The sequence below is a fragment of the Colias croceus genome, chromosome 4 (genome assembly GCF_905220415.1).
Source record: "Colias croceus chromosome 4, ilColCroc2.1".
Lineage (NCBI taxonomy): Eukaryota > Metazoa > Arthropoda > Insecta > Lepidoptera > Pieridae > Colias > Colias croceus.
Genome location: NC_059540.1, coordinates 6,111,345 through 6,134,764, shown reverse-complemented (window position 1 = coordinate 6,134,764; position 23,420 = coordinate 6,111,345). Strand labels below are relative to the sequence as shown.

General features: G+C 32.8%; 2 protein-coding genes across 6 annotated transcripts in view; both read left to right on the top strand.

Annotated features, from left to right (window-relative positions):
• Window positions 1–73: 73 nt before the first annotated feature.
• Window positions 74–23,420, top strand: part of LOC123690877 (phosphatase and actin regulator 1) — a 37,967-nt gene continuing 14,620 nt past the window's right edge. For 3 of the 5 annotated variants that reach the window (XM_045634987.1, XM_045634985.1, XM_045634983.1), the window contains exons 1-5: window positions 74–330; window positions 3,219–3,311; window positions 12,471–12,638; window positions 13,781–13,879; window positions 16,062–16,253. In XM_045634987.1, coding sequence (XP_045490943.1) covers window positions 240–330; window positions 3,219–3,311; window positions 12,471–12,638; window positions 13,781–13,879; window positions 16,062–16,253 — 643 coding nt within the window. In that variant the 5' untranslated portion in view covers window positions 74–239. Of the gene's footprint in view, window positions 331–3,218; window positions 3,312–5,982; window positions 6,150–7,731; window positions 8,064–12,470; window positions 12,639–13,780; window positions 13,880–16,061; window positions 16,254–23,420 lie in introns of those variants that run through there. The other 2 variants (XM_045634988.1, XM_045634984.1) reach the window with 2 other exon arrangements.
• LOC123690878 lies at window positions 1,756–2,778 on the top strand. The gene has a single exon (XM_045634989.1). The coding sequence runs from the start codon at window positions 1,896–1,898 to the stop codon at window positions 2,736–2,738; it is 843 nt and encodes a 280-aa protein (XP_045490945.1). The 5' UTR covers window positions 1,756–1,895; the 3' UTR covers window positions 2,739–2,778.

Genomic DNA, 23,420 nt, shown 5'->3' with positions numbered 1-23,420 from the left:
TTAACTTTTATGTTCTTTGTTTTTTTATAATAGTGCGGTTACGAATTCGGAATTTATATAGTCGGTTGTCGAAGGTGTAAACATGTACATAGGTTGTCGCAATTTATTTATTAAAAGTCTTTTTTTATACTTCTTATTGTCCTGAAGTGCGTGTGAAATAACGAAGAGACTTTCTTTTATCTTAGAATTCCCTAATAAGTATGATACTACGTCCATATTAACCCTAATGAAACCTTTCAATGGCTAGTGACAACGACAAAACTTCTGTTAATCACAACTTAGATGGATCTTTAAAAAGTAACAAGAAACAAGGCACAGCTATATACAAAGGTAATGTAAGCATTTTATTTTTACCATATTCGATGTCTTAGTCTTTCTCGTGTTGTTGACATATAAAAAGGTACTCTGTGATTATAATGTCATGATTACTATCTAAGCAGAATGTTTATAAAAACTAAACAACACAAAGTATCACAACTTTTAGTTACTATGTTGTTTAGGGTATCTAGGCTAGATAATATAGTCAATAGTAATGTGTAAATATATAACTATAAAATATTTACACCTGACTATTTTGAGCATATGTTAGGAATCATAATGATATGGATATATTATATGTTTTCAGAAAATAACGCTATAAATTATATACATGTAATTTAAGTTACTTCTTTTTGTGTACCTTTATATTTTTAATAAGTTATAAGAATATACTCAACATTTTAGTACAAACAAAGATATCCGTAAACCTGCAAGCGCAAGTAATATTTGCTTTTATTTGCCAGTCTTGTTTTTTGTAAATGAAGTTTGAATTCATGTCTTAAAATTTACTAAATGTCTACTTGGCTGTATTCCTTATATACTATATTTATATAACCATATTTTTTGGGATAAATTTCTTTCATTTAGATATACTTTATACTATTGCTGACATAGACACATTAATTAATGTTGTATATTCATTGGCTTCGATTTGTTTCCTTACCAAAAATATTGTATATACGTAATAGTTGGTTTAAAAGCAATAGTCCCATGAACTACTGGTTTGAATAGAAACATTATTTTTTGTAAGTAGAAATTTTCAAGCACAAAGTTAAAATTTTGTCCAGTGTAAAGAGAAAACAGACATGGTAAAGTTATTGTACCTAAAAGAATATAAATAAATTTATTTAATTTCTCACATAAATTGTAATACAGTCATGTCTTTAATCTTCCATGATAAGTAGAACTGAGCAATTATTATCTAAGACAAATTAAAAATATAAAATAGGTAGCTTACTACATATTAAAAATCATAATACTTGAGATAATATAATTAGTCTCTGCGGTAGTAGTTATTTTTAAATAAATTCTGCAGTTTCTACAATTGGATGGGTTTTAACTATATGTTTTAAGTTTTGGGTGGCATTCAAATTGTTGACTGCTTAAGTTACATCAATTAGTTTGACTATCGCTATCTTATTTATATATTATACATATCAGACTCGGAGATCCATACAGAATTCAGGTTATGTTGGTAATGTTTCAACAAATGAAGTATTTAACTTAAGCTCAGGTTTATTCAGTTTTTGAAGCCAATGTTACACTGAAAACGAAAATTACCCAATCCGACTGTACAAATTTTTATTAATTTTTTCATTCATCTCCATATTTTAGTACTTATCGCGTTTGCGTAAAACGGAACGTAAAAATTTAGACAAAGTTGGTAATGTCATTGTGACAGTGACATTTGAAATGACATTGCTTGATTGCAATATTGATTATTTTGATAGGTATTCACTTTTGTACATTGGATAAAAATGTTTGATGTTTGATATCTATACTTATTTGAATATATAGCAAGTTATTTAGTTCACAATCCAGCAATTATTTATTTAAATGTGTATACCCTATTCAGTATGAATTTTGCATTGGAAGATAGTACAACTGAAGATGTCCCTATTCTTCTAAAGACGATTATAGAACAGTTATTATCTCAAAACGTTCGAACAGAATCGATGCAGAAAGATGTTTTTTTCGTATTGATTATTATTATGATGTTGGAAAATGGATTTATGCCAGTCAAAAACGAAGCAAGTTCAATTGATAGTTCTAGTATCTTAGATGCATATAAGCTCTCACAATTAAAAAAAGAATCGGGTATTTATAAAGAAACATTCCTTTTAATGGGTCTCCACGGTGTCACAGTGGATTTGATAATGAGTCCAGTTGGATCTACTGTAATTGTTAATGCTGTCAGAAAGGATATAAGCTCGGAAACATATTCTGTTTGTTTACCATTAAGTCGCTACATAGTTTCTACACAAGCATCTACAATCCCTATGATGTTTCGAGACTTGAAACATTTGTGCAGTTTATTTAAAAACAAAATTATATGTCCCGTTAAAAGTAGTATACTTAATTTCTGTGGTTATCCAAGTGCCAGTTTGGCGGGAATACCAGATGATATATTCTTCAGCTTAATGATGCTTCTAAATGTTAAAGATATCTTGAGTGTTTCAAAAACATGTAAAAGATTGAATGTTCTACTGAAAAATGACAGTTTGTGGCATGCATTATGTAAAAGAGATTTTAATAATTCTACTGAGAGTGAATGTGATTGGAAGAAGATTTATATTGAGAAATATAAAGCTGAACAACAACGAAAGGCATCCCGTCCGTTTGGCAGATTACATGACTTTATGCAAATTGCAGATATGGTTTCATATATTGACAATTCTTTATGGAATGATTTTATATAGTTAGATACCTATGATTAAATTTAATAAACAATTGAACTGATAACATTGTTTTTCTTATCTACATTATAATAATAGTGACTGCTCTGTTTATCATATTATCTTTCCAATTTTCTCACTTTATGGTCTAGAATAAAAAAAAATGCCAAGTATTTAATTTATAATATGTAAAACCATAAATTAATTCTATAACATAAAATGATGTTTGAGAAAACATTGAGTTTCTATTATAAAAGTAACATAATATTATTCTTAGAAGTGGAATGGTTATTACTTATTTTTAATATATTTATGAAGGTATTAAGCTAATTATTATTAAATTGTATTGTGTTGCTTTTTTATTGCTCTATTTATTAATCATATTATAATTTTTTATCTACCCATTAACAAAAAAAAAAAACATGAAACACAGTTTTTTATATCACTCAACTAATAATTCCTTTATGTAACTGATGATTTATTTTTAATTATTTAATTTAATAGGTGACAATGAAAAAACAAACTTGCAACCAGTTGGAAAAGGAGGTCGTCATTTATCAGTGCCATTTGATTCTTCGACTGCTAATGGTGATATAAGTAAGTACAGATGTCTGCAATTATAACAAAAATGTATTATATGTGATATGTCAGATGAGTATTTCTACAAAAATATTATGTTTATTGTACATTGCATATGATGCCTTAAATTTCATTCTTTGAAGGTTAAGTCAATTTAAATTTTAATTATTTTATGAAAATATAAGCCGCGATAAATATATACTTAAGATTTCCGCCTGCGGCTTCGCCCGCGTTTTCAAAGAAAAACCCGCATAGTTCCCGTTCCCGTGGGATTTCCGGGATAAAACCTAGCCTATGTTGCTCGTGGATAATGTAGCTTTCGAATGGTGAAAGAATTTTTAAAATCGGTCCAGTAGTTTATGAGCCTATTCATTACAATCAAACAAACAAACAAAGTTTTCCTCTTTATAATATTAGTGTAGATATAGTAAGCCAATGATTGAACTACACATTTAGCAAATCTTTTGTTTAAAATTATATGAGCAATTTTTTATGAAACGCAATTTGTTAGAGAGATAACAACAAAACGACAACTAATTAAGTATCTGCCTACTTGAAAATATTCTTTAAACTTTACTGCTTGGAAAATATTTTTTCCTGGTTGACATTCGAAATTATTATATTGAAAGTAAAATGACTACTACTTTTCTACTTAAAAACATAATTGTAATGCTTGTATTTGTTATTTTTTACTTATCAAATTGAAATTTTGAAAAAAATCGATCACAAGGCGAGATTCGAGCTTGCGTTTTTTGCCGTGATCCGGCTATTAGCTATCGAATGGAAAAATAAAAAAAGCTAATAATAAATGCGCTGAAAATAACAATATTCGATATATTGTATTCACTATTCATATCATGCCATTCAATCAACATTCAATAGAATAAACATTTTTAGTAAGCATTATTCTCTTCTAAAAGGTTCTACACAAACTCATTGTTTTTTTTTTTAATTTTCCTTTTTTCTTTCATTTAGCTTTAGAAAAAATGCTTTCACAATAATTGGCGGAGGTAATCTCGCACTTGATAGGGTTTTTCTGAGAAATTGCATTAGATCCTGGATTTAATTTTAGACCATTTTGGTATATTGTGGAGATGATAATATCTATTATACGTAATTGATAATAATTATTATGCTTATAAATTATAATCTATACAAGTTTCATAGTAAGTTGATAATTATTAGGTAATTAAATTACGTATTCAATTTTATTCTTCCTTTCCCTTTTGTTATTTTGGGATGGAAATATGTATACGGAAATTATTACGGAAAAGCCGTATTATCCTAGATATTATAATCAAACATTTTGCGATGCATTTATATATACACGTGTTTTAATATGTTGGTTTGCGGTGAAGCGGGGAGGTTAGATAGGGAGAGGGATGCGCGATTAAGATGCGCTGCGCAGCTTCCATTTAGGTCCTTGCCTCTGTGGCGCCATCATTTACGAGTAACCGTGTTTGGCGAAGTACACGCTATAATATTGTGCTGAATTTATGAAAGGCCTTGTGCCGTAATTATGTGCTAATGGGCTGGAGGTGAGCGAAGTCGTGGAAGGCAGGCGGGTGGCGCGCGACCGGCCGCCGTGGCGGTGCTACGGACCCATGCTTACCCACAGTAGATCAGACGGTGACTTCCCCATATATACTAGAGGTGAGCGACATATCGAAGCCGGAACTATCAGCTAGGCATTGTACTCCTCATTTTGTAAATCATTCCATTCAGAACCTTCGTGGTCTTTAATAAGAAGCAATGGGTTATAAATTCCTGTTGTTTTCTACTCTGTTGTTCATAATGATTTTTGATTAAGTCTTATTTGGCAAACATTGGATAAATAAAATATTATATGCACCCATCTAAATTAATCAAACTTCCCTATTTTTCAATTTCATCTTCGTATATTAATGTGTACCTTGTCTACAAACCGATAAGTTGAATAACCTAAGTAGATGTTATGTACCTACATACATATCGTCTCGATTTTTATGAAAATAGAAACTTATTTGTAGTGTCACTTCCTTCCACATTAGGTTAAAAAGAATATTGTAATTTCAGTTTTTTACTTTATTTATTTTCGGAGCCAGATGTGTGTATATTTGCATAGTTATGTAAAATTTGGTGATTAATATGATGAGCATGTTATATATGTACATATATGTATTTGTTTACGGTTCGCTGCGTACATTATACGCCTAATAGGCTCGAGCTTAAAAACATGGTCCGTTTATTTTCTAGGGCAAAACGTTTTCTAATAATAATAATAAAGGCTGCACGTTTAATCTAACCGAGTCCACATGGTCGACTTCTCTCGCTGTGATCCCTCGGGCATCTAGTTATAAACCCTTGATCCTTGCATCATATTCAAGGTGAGACTCTGAGCTCCATTTATAACTGATCAAACCTAATTTATGGCGTATTTTTCGTTGTCTCGAAAAAATAGATGATGCGATATATATCATTGAAAGTTTTTTGATGTTTCATTGTAATTTGAAAATCTATTAACTTTACTGAAACTACTTAATTTTATCAATGTACTCTTATATAGCGTAGCGTCGGAAACGTTACAGTCTTTACTTCCAATGCCATAAAGAACAATTTGATAAAATGTAACACTATCAATTCCTATCTAATCTTGTACGTCTCTGTACAAAGTCTTAGTAATAATTTGCTTTTTGTTTAAATTACACATTTGATTCGTGGTTATGGTAACTTTATAGATCTGTGATTTTATGGTTATGTGTCCTTGTTCGTTCAATATGGATGATTTACATTTGAAAAAGAACAAGGCAAAGCGTAGACCCATAGATGACGACACTCGTAGTGAGAGTGGAAATCTAGATAAGGAGGATAAATCCAGTAAGTTAAAATACATCTATTTGCTATTTAATTATATTTTTAACCGACTTCAAAAAAAAGGAGGAGGTTTCAATTCGGCCGGTATATTTTTTTTTTTTTATGTATGTACACCGATTACTCCGAGGTTTCTGAACCGATTTACGTGATTCTTTTTTTGTTCGATGCGGGATGGTGTCGAATTGGTCCCATAAAAATTTTATTCGGATAGGCCCAGTAGTTTTTATTTTATGAGCATTTTTGTCTGTAGGTATTTGTAAATTTTGCAAGTGCAAGTTTGAAGTCGGTTGTTTTTAACGCAGTTATCACTTGTTAGTTATTTTGTGAACGGCATAAGGTAAAAAAGATAGCGAAGCGTTGAAAAATGTCGTGATTAAAAAATCTTTATACTTATGAGAATGTAAACGTCAAATGAGCTTAGAAAAATCAAGGAGTTGGACCCATAAACCTATTCCGGTTTATGAGTCGAACTAAAGCCCAGATAATTTGTGCGTAATAAATTTTAACCCTATAATTTTACTGATAACAAAATGGATTTGCATGATATCGAATTTAAGATTTTTGGGCCAAGATCCCAGAAATCATAGATATTTTTTATTAAGAATTTTTTTGTAAAATTGCAATAATAATAAATATACGAGTACCTATAGCTCTAATGTGACGTATTTGGGTACTCTCGTCTCGTTAGAATTCAACATTGGTACCTATACATGGACTGATGGACTATGAATCATGGTGGCTATTCATTAAAATCGTCACTCCGCATGCAATGAATCGTTGTTTAGAATCTACAAACCTTTTTTCTATGTTAATATTTACACAAGTAATTTCCATGTAGAGATGAATATAAAAATCCTGTGCTGTTTATAATTCGCAATACTAAGTTGGAATTTATAATATTCTATTCCTATCAATGTCGTGAGTGAGTAAACGTAAAAAATTGTATATTTCATTTCCATAGAATGATCTCGACATGGACACTGGCACTTTTAGTGCAATATTTAAAGAGATTAAAAACTGATACGCAAAAGAAATGCAGGTATAATATGGCTGCATCTATACTTATGGGCAACGGGTTGCATTCTATCGGGGTAGTGCACCTGCTTAAAGGACGTGCGGGGTGCGGGGATCGGTCGGTCTCGAGGGTTGTCATGTGAGGTAAGCCGGTGTCGTCTGTCTTTCTGATACTCGTTGCACTTAATCCGGTCGTATGCATACCACGGCGTTCGTCATTGCTAGCAAACGCTTGGCGTAGGTAGACAATGCGCCATGAATTTTAATTGATTATTGAGACTTATGCGACGTAGATTAAATTTCATCTCAACACAATCAGTTAGTTATTTGATATTTGAAGAGAAGTTACATCCATGAGTTACATATATACATTAGGAGCGGCTCCATTATCGCCGGCAATCAGACTTGTTGCGACACATAGAAGTGTCTGCGCTGAACATGCCATATTGCCATCGTTATGGATACTATAGTATACAACGGATTGTCGAGCAGCGCGCGTAATGTTGAGTGCAACATGCAGGGGCGACAAAAGACAGGCGGGCCCCCACCCTGATACCCAGCCCGTCTCGGCCCGCGCGCCAGTCCGCTGTGGAGCGTCCCTCGCGGCGCAGGTACAATAACCGTTTGCGATTATTGTTATCCGTGATGTTCGCGCGTGTTATTGTTTAGTGATCATCATCAGTGCAGTGTTTTATCTAACACCGAATAAGTATGATGTTGTGAGTGCGACATGGCCGTGTGTAGTTGACATGTCGCTGAGCGCGCCCGTTCAGGCGGTGCGCGGTACAAGGACCAATAGCCTCGACCATCTTGATTTTCAAGAGCGCCGGCAGCTGATTGCGAGCTCGTTGTCTTTAACTGATTTTCTACATGTTGGGGCGAAGGAGGTGGCGGCTGTTGCTGGTGTGTGCAAAGTTTTTCTGCTAAATTATTATACTTTATATTAGTTACAATGATTTGCAAAAAGAATATATTTATTTATTGTCTATCCTTTTATCATCGGACGCGTTCACGTTAGCTTTAAAGTTAATTTTAGAATGTAGAGTTCAGGAAAATTAAATTTACCTCTATCTGTCATATAAAAGCGCTAATCTCTATTTTTGCTTTACCAAAAAACCTAAACAAGGCTATTTATTAGAACGTATTTATGATTACATATTTATTATTAGATATATAAGTTTTTCAATCTTATAATATTTTTATTGGTGTACTAAATAAGTAGGTAGAAGTCTTTGATTACTCACTATACGGCTACATGGTGATGTCATATGGGTTTCAGTTTGTGGTCATTACATTTGCCGTGATTCAAAAATGGGCTTGGATTTTTTTTGTATAATTATTAATTACCTTCTGAAACAATAGGGGTGTTATTGCGTGTGTGTATTAATGGCATCGCAGCTCTCAAAGGTGGGAACTAATTTTCTAGCGGTTTCTTAGTTTAAAATCTTGATTTTAGAGATGGGGTCTTAATTCTCAACTACCTACGTCTAGAACACCTCCAGCCTTTGAAAAGCCAGGCACAGCCTTTTGAATTTAGAAGTCGATTAAAAAAAATATGTAAGCTAAAAATAAAAAGAAATAACATAATAAGAAAAAGTCATACGTATTCATCGGTATCGGTAAATGGCATAACCAGCAAAAATATCCAGAAAGCAGATTCAACAATGGTTTGAGATCTTTTCATATTATACCTAATTTATTAAAAAACGAAAGTGTTTAAATGTATGATTTGCGGACATCTTCATCTTCTATGTAGAGTTCTACCTAATTTAGCTTTAGGTCCCAAAATAATAATTGATCCTTCTTCCATATTATATAATTTGAATAATATTATAGCCCTAGTTTAAAGTTTCTACAGAACCACACTATAATCTTGGAGAGTATTTGCTGTTAAATGCGTAACCAACCATACAAGATACAACTTTGTGATAGTGTATACTGTATATGGGTTCCGCATCATTGCTCGACGGAGTACGGACACCGGACACCACGGTCGCGTGTTCATAATTATAATTACTTTTTATCTTCGTAAGCGAACTGATATCACTGGAAACTAAATGATACATGTCATTTGAGTTTACGTACTAAATAGGTATACGAAGCCAAACATGTTGGTTTTTGACAAATAGGTGACCCACGAATGAATATGCATTACAGAGAAATAATCATATAAACCAATTAGTATTTAAAGTTAAGCTTCCCCTTATAATATAGGAGATACAATAGTCAATAAACAATATGTTGCCTATTTTCACATACATTTCATTTGACTATACTCAGATCATTTCGCAAAGCATGAAATAAAACAAAAATTGTTAAAGACTGAATACCTAGTTCTAGTATGTCTGTTTTATTTTGAATATTGTATTATATAATTAAAATTAAATTAAACACGGAAATTCCTCTAAAAGTTAAAACAAGATAGTCATGTAACAATTGATAATACATATCTTGATTACCTTAATTGACATCTGAATTTGGTGCAATTTATTAGAAATTAAGACTCAATAAAGAAAAATACCCTAATAATCGTTCCAAAAGAAATAATAGCGGGTATATATATTCTTCTGTTGTTCAAGGTTCATGTTTAGATAGCACCCATTGCGTTTATAATCTCAAAATCCTAAAATGAATGAGTTGCTGTATTGTTGGAAAATGTAGATATAGGTATAACGATCTCCACTCCCGGGCCTCGAAGGGCCGCCAAGAAGCGGCAGTCGCCACAGACGGCGATAGACGGCTACCGTTGGGTTTTAGTGGGTATGGCTTCGTGCGAGTCCCACATACCCCCTTGGACAGTAAAACTGGCGAGGGGGGTGCGTAAAGGCATTTCCCAACGTTAAAAAAAAATAGTTTGGAAAATCCAAAAGTGCACGCCTCATAATCTCATCCTTTACAATAAAATTGATTATTTATACACTATAAATATAAAAAAGAAATAAAATAAAACAGTTGGAAAAGTAAAGAAAGCGGTACCGTAATAATTGAGCTATTTTTCTTGTGGCCCCACCTAGATGTGAAACTGCGCAGGTTTAAGGGACTGACTACCAACTTATTTTTTTAAACCTTGGCTTATCTTATAGTATAAAGAATCGAGTTTATAATGGTGAATTTTGAGTACACTATAAATATAAAAAAAAAATAAAGAATATATATAGATATATACTAAAATTATGGAGAACAGTCGATATTTTTTTTTGTTTATTTAATAACAATTAAACCACATCGAATCAGACCCTGAAAAATGAAAGGGTTCTATTCCTGAGCATACTCAAGCGTAAGAGAAAAAAAAGACTCTATTAGTAAAGTATTTCGGTCGCTATCGTGTTAACAAGAAAATCCTCCGCACATACAGACACACGGACGTCCAAGACAGAACTTTTTTAAACTGTTTTTTAACTAGTTTAAATAACAAAAATGACATCAAAAATAGTGTTTTTTCTTAATATGTGTGTGTATGTATTATCTTACAAGTGCAATGTATGATACATAAAGACATTTTAAGTTTGAAAAATCAGATGTTTTGCGCGAAGTGACAGTAGTACCCACCTCAACGCTTCGCTTATGAGGCGTGCAAAAAAGGTATAACGATCTTGATGAACAGTAATCGTACGATTCCACCGATAGGGGTAGTTTAACTTAAAAAAAGTGTAGGAAGAATACGACCAAATATTAACATGGTACAAGACATGGTTTTCGAGCCAGGAATTACTGAACTTAAAAATTTCTTAAAACTGCACTTACCTTTTATGACTTCATCGTTTATCTGTATTTAGAATACCAATTCGTGTTTCATTCATGAAAAGATAATTTTGATAGATTTCTTTTTATTCAATAAATCCTTACCGTGAGTCTATCGTAGGCTTTTCTTCGTGATAATCCTTCTTTTCTAGGAATAAGTGTTGTTTACTGTGACAATTTTCGCTTAATATTTCAGAAGGTAAGTTAAATTGTCTAAATTTGTAGAATAGCATGAAAACGTATAAAAAAATGTACAAATAGCTTACTGCTCTATATTAATATTAAAGTTGAACCACTTCAACTTAGTTATTAACACTATACATACATGTACATACTTTTACATTGAGTTGTTCCAGAAATACTAAATATATGTGAATACTGTGTTAATAATTAATTGTAGTTTCAAATGATAAAGTTATATAAGAGTAAACAATTAAAATTCTTTCACAATTTTATAAATTTAGTGTTCTAAGATATCGTACGCGTAGTTGTTATCATTTTATAAACGTAAAGTAATCAAATAATTGGAACACCTAGATAAAATTTGTATTTCCGACAAATCCATACTTCCATACTAATATTATAAATGCGAAAGTAACTCTGTCTGTCTGTCTGTTACTCAATCACGCCTTAACTAGTTACTGAACCAATTTGCATGAAATTTGGTATAGAGATATTTTGATACCCAAGAAAGGACATAGGCTACTTTTTACCCCAGGAAATAGGATAGGTTTTGTCCTGGAAATCCCTCGGATACGGGAAGTATCCGGGTTTTTCTTTGACTGCGCGGGCGAAGCTGCGGGTGGAAAGCTAGTATTAAATAAAAATGTAAATCGTTTAGGATTGATAATAATATTTATTTGAAAGTAGTTATCAGTTATCACAATGTTATGAGTTACGTATACATACTATATTTTTAAATGAGAAAAACATTCCTAAGTGTAGAACTTGTAAATAACACAATTACAAAATAAAATATTTCAAATAATTGGTTATGCTAGTGTAGAAAATTCACCTGAAATTAAGATTTTTCGGTCAAGGTTTCTATAATGTTTAATGACGTAAAGTAAAATGACAAGAGCAAATCATATTGTATTCTAAGAGAGGTTATTTACTAGAGATAGGTGAGGATTATAATCTTTCATCTCGGCTGCACACGCAAACAATATAAATTATGTACAAAAGATAAGAAAGTTGTCTTTGAGCGAAGGCGAACGCTATCAACTGCAGGCTACAAAGTACGTATTTTGTTCTCGGACAGTATTGTGATGGGCGCGGACATTCTTAACAATAGACTCGATGTAATGGGGCCATTGATTATGTCGATGTGTGTAGTATTGAACTATCACAAGCACCGGCTACATTTATGATTGCATGCTTTTGTGTGTGTAAATCATAGATTAATATTATTTTGAATCGTGAAGGTCTTATATGCAGTTATGAAATCGTGATAGGTTAACTCCATTTTTGCCGATACACCATTAAAAGATCTATCAGTCACCTTGTGAACGCATTTTAGTTTTTGTTTTCAAACAATTGCTAAATTCGTAACTTTCTCTTTATTTACAGCCAAAAAACAAAATGGCTCGGCGGTTCGAACAAATAGCCTGGGTTCCGGTGCGCGCACACCACCCGCAGAGCGGACCAAGTCAAAATTCTCAGCATTTGGTAGACTATTCAAACCGTGGAAGTGGAAACGGAAAAAGAAATCGGAGAAATTCGAAGCTGCATCTAGAAGTAAGTGTACCTCCACTATTTCTGCGAGTTATCTAGTGGTTACTTAGTCAGTGAAAACTCAACTCTGGTGCTATTTGATGAGTCGAGATTTATCAATAACTTGTTGACTTATATTAATGTTAATGTAACAATTGTGCATGCGGGTACGTTGTGGAGCTTCCGGTGACTTAAGTAATGTAAGATTTCCGATAAAGGATAAAGCATAAGAAGAGACATTTTTGAAGTCTGATATTTCATCAGGTTAGAATGTTGGGTTAGGAAAATCTTAAGGACGACATATTTATTACCTATAGATCCTATTGAAGACGACGACGACGACGATGAAGACGACGTTTTTCGTAATTTGTTTATCTGAGTAAAGAAAAATCATCAATTATAAATTTATATTTATAAAATCATCAATTCTAAAATGTTAATTTTGTATAGAGCTAGATCGCAAGAATAATTAATTGAACGATAACGATAAAAAATCCGATAACTTTCCTTTTCATGAAGATGTTTTATTTATGGGGTTTATAAGAGTATCTAATCTGATTAAGTCGTCCTTGGAATAAATACTGAGTGTTGTTTATATTCTGTCGTAAATAATAATTTAATATTTATTAACGTGTAATGTGATTTGTGAACATTTTGTGAACATTTTTAAATAATTTGTTCAATTATTATTATAGTGTGTCGCAGACAACGTCAATCGTAGGTTTGTACTTTAAAGAATCTTAACGTTATCCTACATTCGTTGTAATTATAAATATTTTAACTTTTACACGTAGCATAAATAAATGAACGGCAAAAATGCGTAGAGTAGAGAGTAGATGATAATTTCCTTCTTTTCTAGTTTGATGACAATGTTGTCCTTCGCAAGTTTTATAGTAGTTTAGCTTGAAAAAAACTGACGGCTAATGGGTAAACACAAACACAATATTTATAGTCTACAAAGTGAACTTTGAGTTCTGTTTATTTATTACTAATCAATCAATGTTCTCACGAGTAACACAATACGGCAAAGTTAGTTGTCGTTTGAATATTAATACTACGTAAATAATAAATCGTGCTATGTATTTGTATTGTGTATTGTATTTATTTATATCTTAGAACTAGTTTTAATTCAAAGGCCTTATCTTTAATATTTATTTGTTTTACAGCTTTAGAAAGGAAGATATCCGTCCGAGCCAATAGAGAAGAATTAGTTCAAAAAGGTATCCTTTTGCCTGAAAGTCCAGTCACTCCCGTACCAGAAGGCAGTAAGTGTTGAGTTATAAATGTTATTTATTCTATTAAGTATTAAATATAATGGACAAAAGTAATTTATTAACTGGCTATTGAGTTTAAGTAATTCGCCTTCCTCTATTATTCGAAGAGGTAGTAAGAACAGATGGCCGTGGACTACAATGCATATTGTGTCATAGTTGTTACAATTACTACACCTTACACTTGCAATCATAATACATATTAAGATAACACATCATTTTCTACAAAAACTAGGGTACTTATATGATATGATTTAATTATATGTGTATCGAGGATTAAGTAGGATAAATTATTGTAAATTACTAGATATGATAAAGCTAAATAAACTATCGACGATTAAAAGATTTACTTTCAATTATTGTATAATGATAATGCGCATTAATTAATTCTCTGAATTAATTAAATACGGAAAACGGTCACATTTAAACTATCGTAATCTAATTTCCCAACACATTGAATAGTTTCAGGAAGTAGGTAACTTATCTGCCCTATTATTCTCAGAAATCATTATTATCGAGCTCGGCGGTTTTATGAAACTTTTTATAATCGCATATAGGTAGGCTTAACAGCTTTGTTTAACTTACGTATAACAATTTAAAAGTTTGGCACTCGGTCTAATAGCGGGCAGATCATATTGCGTAACCTCATGAGACGGAGGCGTTATGTTTAACTGACATGTGATTTATGCTTTCTATTTCAATTGCGTAACTAGTTATGCTCATATAAGTAATAAAATAATAAAGCTATCTGTTAGCTATGCACGTATGCTATGAGGCAGGAAATAATGTGATTTTATTTATCCCTATCGAGGACGGCCATGTAATATTATATGGTTAAATGAATAATCACTTGACACGCGGTAGGTAACTATTGCGCGAATTATCATAATGTTGTGGTAGAAAACACCGAGTTAAATACTTCATAGTAAATCTTTTTTTATTTATTTTGAAATCTAATACTTATTACTACATCATTACTCTTCTACAAATACGATATATTATCTATATCTCATATTTTATAGGTCTTAAATATGTTTAAAAATATGTATATGAATGTACCGTGAAATACGAGTTACATATCCGTGCATGTCTCTTAATTTTTCTTCCAAAAGAATCATCTCCGGACTCACGCATTTCTGTAGCCAAAGGAAATATAAATAATAATATTTATATACGCAGATTTGTTATCTTAGTTGTTCATTTAATTTTTGTACTCACGACACCTTAAGGCCTCGTTCAGTTCGATACCCCACATTTGCTTTCTTCACTGATATATTTCATGTCGTATACAGTTATCTGGATGACGTGTTTGCGTTTTTGTCTACGTTATAAGCCTCCCACGACAATAACCAAACTGAGAAGCAGATCTTTTCTATATTTGGATCGCGAAATAATAAAATCAATTCATATTACTTGTATATTTTTGTTGTTGTTCTTGCAGAATAAAATGTTTCTCATATAATTTTTAGAATGTTTAGTTTATTTGTGTCAGTGTGAGTGTGTTCGTATATCGTGCTTCATACATCTTATCAATATTATTTAGTACACACAACAAATGATATCATATTTTAAAAACTACGAATTCTTTCTCGTTTTATATTATAGAGTAGAATTATAATATTCTTGGAAAAAATGTACTTGATGAAAACAATATTTACTACATTATCTCGTAAGAACATAGTTTTTGCGAGTTTAGTGTCACGGTAAATTTTAGCAATTTGCAATTTTAAGTTAAACGAAGTCGACGTCAATTGTAAAGCTAAGTAAAAGTGTAAGTCAATTTAGCCATTGTAGAGTCAAATGCCAACTGTGTGAAGCATCCATACGTCCATATGTACATGTATTAAAGTAAAAACTAGCTAACCGCCCGCGGCTTCGCCCGCTTTATTTAAAATCTACTAAATTATATGTATACTAAATCTTCCTCTTGAATTACTCTATCTATTAAAAAAAACCGCATCAAAATACGTTGCTTAGTTTTAAAGATTTAAGCATACAGAGGGACAGAGAAAGCGACTTTGTTTTATTCTATGTAGTGATATACGAATTAATAGTAAATAAGCCCGCATCTAACACTAATCCTAATATAACACTATATATTATATGATTCGAATGTATTAGATAATGGAAAAAATAAATCAATAATCATTATTAAAAATAAACTCCCTCACACCAGACGAAGAGCAGGAATACGAGAACAACCGCGCGGCGGAGCAAGCGAACCAGATGTCTGAGCGGCTGACGGGCATGCACGCGGCGCTGCAGGCGCAGCTCGCGTCGCAGCTCGCGCAGCAGCAGGCGGCGCTCGCGGCCGCCGTCGCAGCCGCCGCCGCCGCGCACCACCACCATCAGAACAATAATGTCATTGGTATGTACGAGATGTTATTTATTATTCATTGTAGTAGAAGATCCGAACCTAAATCGACCTTTACCGGGGCGATAATGATGCCTATTTTATAATAAACTAGCTGTTCCCCGCGGTTTCACCCGCATTGCTCCGCTCCTGTTGGTCTTAGCGTGATGATATTATATAGCCTATAAGCCTTCCTCGATAAATGGGCTATCTAACACCGAAAGAATTTTTCAAATCGGACCAGTAGTTCCCGAGATTAGCGCGTTAGATTTAGTCTATTAATTTAAAATATCCTGTCCAGGACTTTTCCAGCAAATCCATTGTTAATACATTTTTTAATAGATTAAATTTATTATAAAATAGGTCTCATTCTATTATCACCCCGGTGAACGTCAATTAAGGTTCGGAACTTAGACTATTAGTAGTACGTACAGTCCCCGGCATGTTATTTGAATAGAATAGAAGAGAAAAACGTTTGTTTCAAGAACACAAAAATACATTAAAGCAATCGAAAAGCAAACATTTGGCAAGAGTCGTTACATGTGCAGTTGTGCACATGTCTTCTGTCGCGAATTCTTCTTCTTTCTGTAACTTTCAAAACAGGTTTGATCAAACATAATTTACGGCTATATTCTTAGTTCCACTAGGTATCACTGCCCTTTAATCCTGCCAAATGACGTGCCGGACACTGTACTACTATTGTATATGCTGCTCTATTCCTGATAGTCGTAGCGTCATGTTCTATTAGCTGAAAGTCCTCCTCGATAAATGGCGTACCCAACAAAAATGTATTTTCAATTAGAACTAGTAACAGTAGTTTCTGGGATGTTAATCTAGTTCTAATCTAATTGCGTTCAAGCAACCAAACTCTTCGGTAAATAATAATAATGAATACTAGCGTAGTATCGACCCAGTAGCTTTTGAGTTCATTAGTAACAAACATATAACATACAAAATTACAAATCTTTCCTCAATTATATTCATAACACTACATCAAATTTGCGGTACCTATATACATTACCTATATACGGTATGCTATTACAAATTTGATGTAGTTTCTAATAATAGGTATATTTACATACGATTTTGTTGCAGTCTCTACTATGAAGTTAATTTAAATTTTTACGTATCTACGTTTATTTAACAATTTTTCGTTAACTTTGCATTTTATTTACCTTTGCCATGACGGTAAAGGTCAGGACATATAGTACCTACTCCATAAAGTGAAGAATATTAGTTTCGTTTCCAGATCCTCATCTTGATTATGCATTGTTTCAACCAAGTTCTCTCCCGATTATAAATCCAAGACGATAATGAGAGAGCTTTTTTAAGTTTTGTTATTGATTGTGTGTACAGCCGTTCCTGTCTACTGGATATTAATTATTTCTGATTACGTGTCTTCAGTTGTTTGAGTGTTCGTAACTAAGGGTCACTTTAATTCATAACAGCACGTGTCACATTAATGTTGTAAGTGAAAGTGTACCTTATCAGATATTCAAACTATAATCAAGTTAAGGAGAGGTTAAGCAATGTGTATGCTGATTATATGGAGTGTACGTAATAAATATTTGAATAATTACAAACCATAGAGTTTCACCTTATTATTATTTTTGCTTGTGTATCACCGTTAAATATTATACTCATTCATTATCATGAGTTGCATCAATTCATATGTATTAAAGAGTGTATCTACAATCGCGATCTTTTTAAAGTTTATCTCAATATTTCATAATATTTCGAATCTTATCTTCAATAGTTAAATTTGACAACAGTTAACAAGGTGAGTTGTTATGTTGTTGTTATTGAACATAATCTAGTCTTGAGAAATCGTAATTTTCCAACGGTATTAATAGTATAGGAAGTTAGAACGGCAAGTAAAAGCTACTCGACTTCCAGGATCTAGCGCATAACAATGTCGAACACGTTTACTAAGCGCAGAATCTGAATGAAGGTCTTCTTGCACAATTTGCCTTGAAGAGACAGCGACAGCGTGAGACGTAGCGGTCACTTTAGTGTTGAGAACATTCGGCAGTTAGATAATGAAAACGATAAGAGCTTGAACAATTGCATCGTTATTTATTCGTTATCGTTATAAGTCAATTTTAATATGTATGATACGTTAATTTTTTTATTTGCTGAGCTTTTAGTGTCAACGCCATCTAGTCCGCAATAAAAGAAAGTATGTACTATAAAAACTAGACAACTGACCTCTTTTATTTGTAAAGACATACTCCAAAATAGGCTGGGTTTACTCTGATTGAGATAATCTTACGGTAAAGAAGTAGATTTGTATCGATAGAAGATTTTTAAAAATCGATCTAACTAATTGTTTTTGACTTAAAACTCCAAAAATATAACAAACACAAATAATACGAACAAAATGTTTATCACTCAATTATTTAATGAAATTTGATCGAACCTAAACCATCTGGGCTTGCCGCTATAGTCAGACTTACTATCACTGCTACAGAGTCATTTATGATAATATTGGTTATCTCAGTTCGTATAGAAAATCATGTATATTGTATTATATCATCCCATTAACAAAGATCTGCACAATATTAGATTAGCGTCATCAAAATAGATGCTTGCCCTACTCTCAGTATTATATTGACTAACATGTAAAAAGTAAAAACGTATGTAGCCCTATGTGCCAAATTGACGAAACATTCATGAATGATATTTATACTATACCGAATGATAAATAGACGCATCATTATTTTGTAAAGATCTTTTCCTTAAACTAATTTGAATTATACAAAAGACAGAGTCAGATAGTTATATTAAAGAATCATGTATCAGACTTATATATAGGGCAGTGGAATACTTGTACAAACAAACGGCGAACGAATATAAGGAGGAATTAATTAATTTGACACTCGGGTCATTAAAATTGATCGGCACGCAGCAATATTTGCTTCACAATTTTTATGATAATCACTAGTGACACTAATAATTGAATAACATTTTCTATATTAAGAAAATATAATATTTTATATCGTGAAATCCAGAATAAAAACTAATTGTCAGTATAACCCACGAATAATAAACATAAAGCTACATACTATATCTATTGGTGAAATATTTTTTTAAATATAATTTGATAAGTAGGTACCTATTATAAACAGTATGATCAATCAGATTTTTGTTCTGTGTAATATTAATTTGAGCACAAGTTAAAGTTTAATCAACGGAATAGAGATTTTCATTAAAATAAATATTTTCTTTACTATTATTCAATGCAATAAACTCTACACGTTAGTCGTTATGTGCTTCATCACAATTGCATCCATTTATTTATTTATTTATAACACTTTATTGCACAAACAAAAATAAGGACAAAATAACATTAAAATACAAAAGAAAGGCATAGTTTGTACAAGAGGCGGCCTTATTGCTGAGCAGCAATCTCTACCAGGCAACCTGATGGGAAAGGAAATGTATGAAGTTAATGGGATAGTGCAAAAATAAGAAAAAATCCATATACGTAATACGTATTATAAAGTTAACAGCCGACGATACGAGAACAATTAGTGCATTATTGAAAATATAGACTATCAAAATCATTAAAGCATAGCAATTGATATTATCTATCAAATGAAATATGAAAATATCGGAATTAAATTACGCGAGGATTCAAATTAACGAATAAATATTGAAATTTCAGCAGTAAATTTAGTTAATTATTCAAACGATAATTATAATTATCTCTACTGGTATCAGTGCACCAGTTTTCGTTAGTTAAAAGACATTGATTGATATCTTATTGTTAGTTAAGAGTTAGTTCTTCGTGTTATCTTTCATTTACGTCATAGAGTCCTAATCATAGTTCCTTTGTGAAGAGTAACATTAACTTTCCTCATTGTTAATATTTAATACGAGCTATAGTCTTTTTGTGAGTATAAAGATTAACAAGTGATAACTGCGTTAAAAACAACCGACTTCAAACTTGCACTTGCAAAATTTACAAATACCTACAGACAAAAATGCTCATAAAATAAAAACTACTGGGCCTATCCGAATAAAATTTTTATGGGACCAATTCGACACCATCCCGCATCGAACAAAAAAAGAATCACGTAAATCGGTTCAGAAACCTCGGAGTAATCGGTGTACATACATAAAAAAAAAAAAAAAATATACCGGCCGAATTGATAACCTCCTCCTTTTTTTTGAAGTCGGTTAAAAAGTGAGCAATTTCAAAAATGTTATTAGTTGTCTCCAAGTAGGTAACAAAAAATAATGAGTTAATGAAATGTGGGTTCTGAAGATATTCGTCTTATCTAACGATTTGAAGATAGTTCATTGAAGCAGACATCGTCTGTTACCCGACTGGAATGGTAAAAAGATAGAAACGTGGTGAGCATTCGTGAAGCGGAGAAAAGCGTCGTGTGGCGGGAATTAGTGGTTTCCTGGCTGCCGGCAGGACGAGCGGCGAGCGTTGACCCGCTCCTGTCATTGCCGCAATGCTGAAATGTGACCTGTATTTAAATATGACAGTAATTGCGTATTGATTCTATATTACATTATGATATAATGCATTATTTTATAAAGGTTTTATCTATTTAATCTTTGTTTATCTATGAAACACAACACTTTTGCTAAATATAAAAAGTTACAATGGTGACTTATTGTATGTACCTATGTATTAATTGTATAATATAATGTTGTTTGTAATATGTATGAATTTACGTAATCCTTGGAGACAGGTTTATTTCAATTTGATAAGTTACAACAGACGCGTTCACACTGAAACTTTTGAAATTGATTCCTAAATAGTGTCCTGAAAGAATTAGAGCTTTTTACCTTATTACCTGAAATTATATAAAAAAATGCTTAAATAACTAACTGTTAAAAACTATGTGAATAGGAAAAATAATAACATGAGACTTGTACAATATTTTATATTCAAAAGTAACTTATGGAAACGCTTTATGGAATATTTAACCATTAGAAGTTGGTAGCCAAGGGCAGTCGTAACCTTTTAGGTGATAGCATCTCCACATCGAGAGTCATAAATGTTGTGATGGGTTTGCTCTGGTAACATAAAGGCAGTCAACCTAGTGAGAACATGCCCTAAGTCTAGATCGAGGGCGCGGGCTGCGGGGGCGGTGGTGAGAGGCGCGCGCCTCAGTGCTGGCCCGCCCGCGCCCGCGCCCGCCCGCCACCAGCCAGCCCGCGGCTACTCCACTGCCCTAACCTCTCTCGATCGAAAACACGCATCGACCACTCGATTAGCCCCTATGACTATTCATTACACTCCTGTGCTAAGATTATTGAACTCGCGCAATTAACATATTGCATTTTTTGTTTCTTCGATTTTCTATTGTTTATTAGATTTGATTGGACTGTCTTCCGCGAGGTGCTATTTCAATCGTTAAAATTAGGATTTGAATAACAATAAAATTTCTGTCGTAATTGCGAAATCGATTCGATTATATTTTGAAGCATGACCGTATGACGTTCTGCCCGAAAATTAACCTTAAAATATGTTCGGTAATTTTGTTTAAAATGATGTTTGTTTAAAATAAATACCGTATGTGACTTGGGGTCGTTAGGCGCGAACTTTGCGGGCGATATCGATCCACACCGGCCTCAGCACGCGATCGCGCCCGTTGCACCGGCGATGAGGTCCCACAACTGTAGTTATGTACATTCAGTCGAACTACTTGTTTTAAAGTAAAGCCACCCTCACTTGGATTTAATCAATAAATTAAAATAATGTCAGCCAGTGCCCGGATTTTATCTCGCTTCAACGAACTGTGAAATATAGGTACAGATAGATGCGTTTAACGTTTTACATTTTAATTGCGATCATACGCAGCGACTGCGACCAACGCAGTTTAAAGGGGTTATAAAATTGAAGAGTTTGAGTACGGTGACGTGCGGTTTAAACGGATGGTAAAGTAAGAAGCGGTTGTCGAGTGCGGGCGCGGTGTCGCGAGCGCCTCCGCGCGGCAGGCGCGTGCCGCCGCCTCGGCCGCCCGCAGCACGCCTGTCCATGATGGGTTACATCATGGGCTGTGCATGCTTGAGAGGTGCGTAAGTTTTATGCATGCATATGAGAGCATATATTTTACACACCATGCAAATATCAAAACGAACATTGTTGCGTTCTATTTTGTATGCTTAGATGCAATCATGCAGCTAGAAAATCCGTTTATAACCTTTTTCCGTTAGGCTGTTTAATAGTAATTTTTTTACTCAAATTTAAAACCACTTTGTAAATCCTTAAATATACTTTTTCTTAGTATTTAGAAATAATACATCCAAAGTACTAACTAATGGTAATATTGTTTGTTTCCCTTTTATTCTTTAAAAAACGATTTTTTTATTACTTTTACTTCTTTAAAGCGTACTTTCACTATTTGTACTCGTGGATGACGAAAAAAAAAACAACAACTTTGCGTGAAAATTTATGACGATCAGCTAGAGCATAAAAATAAGAGAGACTTTAATATGAAACAGAACTAAATCTGAAATATTTCATAAAAAAAAATTTATTTTTGTTTCAATTCAAATTTCAAAATATCATTTATGAAACACTAAATTCTAAATATTACGTTACATAATATCTTTGTATAAGTCATTTTGAAAATTAACTATACCATTGTTAAAACGAACGTATTTTAGTCGAATAATGTCGACTTATCAGCTAATACGAAGTGGCTCGAAACGGTGGCATTAAGTGCGGTGGCTTTGACTAATTACCCGATGGCGACGTGCCTTGCAAGCGAGCAGAGCTGGCAGTGTTCTATGTATTTTATATCTAGATCGTTACAATATTATGCACAAAAAACAAATAGCGCGCGACGTTAAAATGTTTCCAACTAACGCACTTTCACATCATAGTAATTGATTATATCTGCGACTTTCTGTTTAGCTATTGTTTGCTTGCGTCACTCTCACAAATTACAACACTATGATTGCTATGAGGAGATCTTATTCTTGTGCGTCTAAATAACTGTCGCATCTATTTTATCGCTGATATAAATACGAATATTCGCAATTTTTAATGACCCGCTTTTCTTGAAAGTCGTTCAGAATTCGCTAAAGTCTTTGGCTTATGGGAAACGTTAGGTATATGTACAAGTAGAATATTACGAATATCTTATATTAAAATTAAACATAAAATTTCGATTGTTCAACAATACCATTACAAATTCTTTAAAAATCGTGGTA

Coding starts and splice junctions, on each gene's coding strand:
- LOC123690878 (XM_045634989.1), top strand. CDS start 1,896: ATGAATTTTGCATTGGAAGATAGTACAACTGAAGATGTCCCTATTCTT.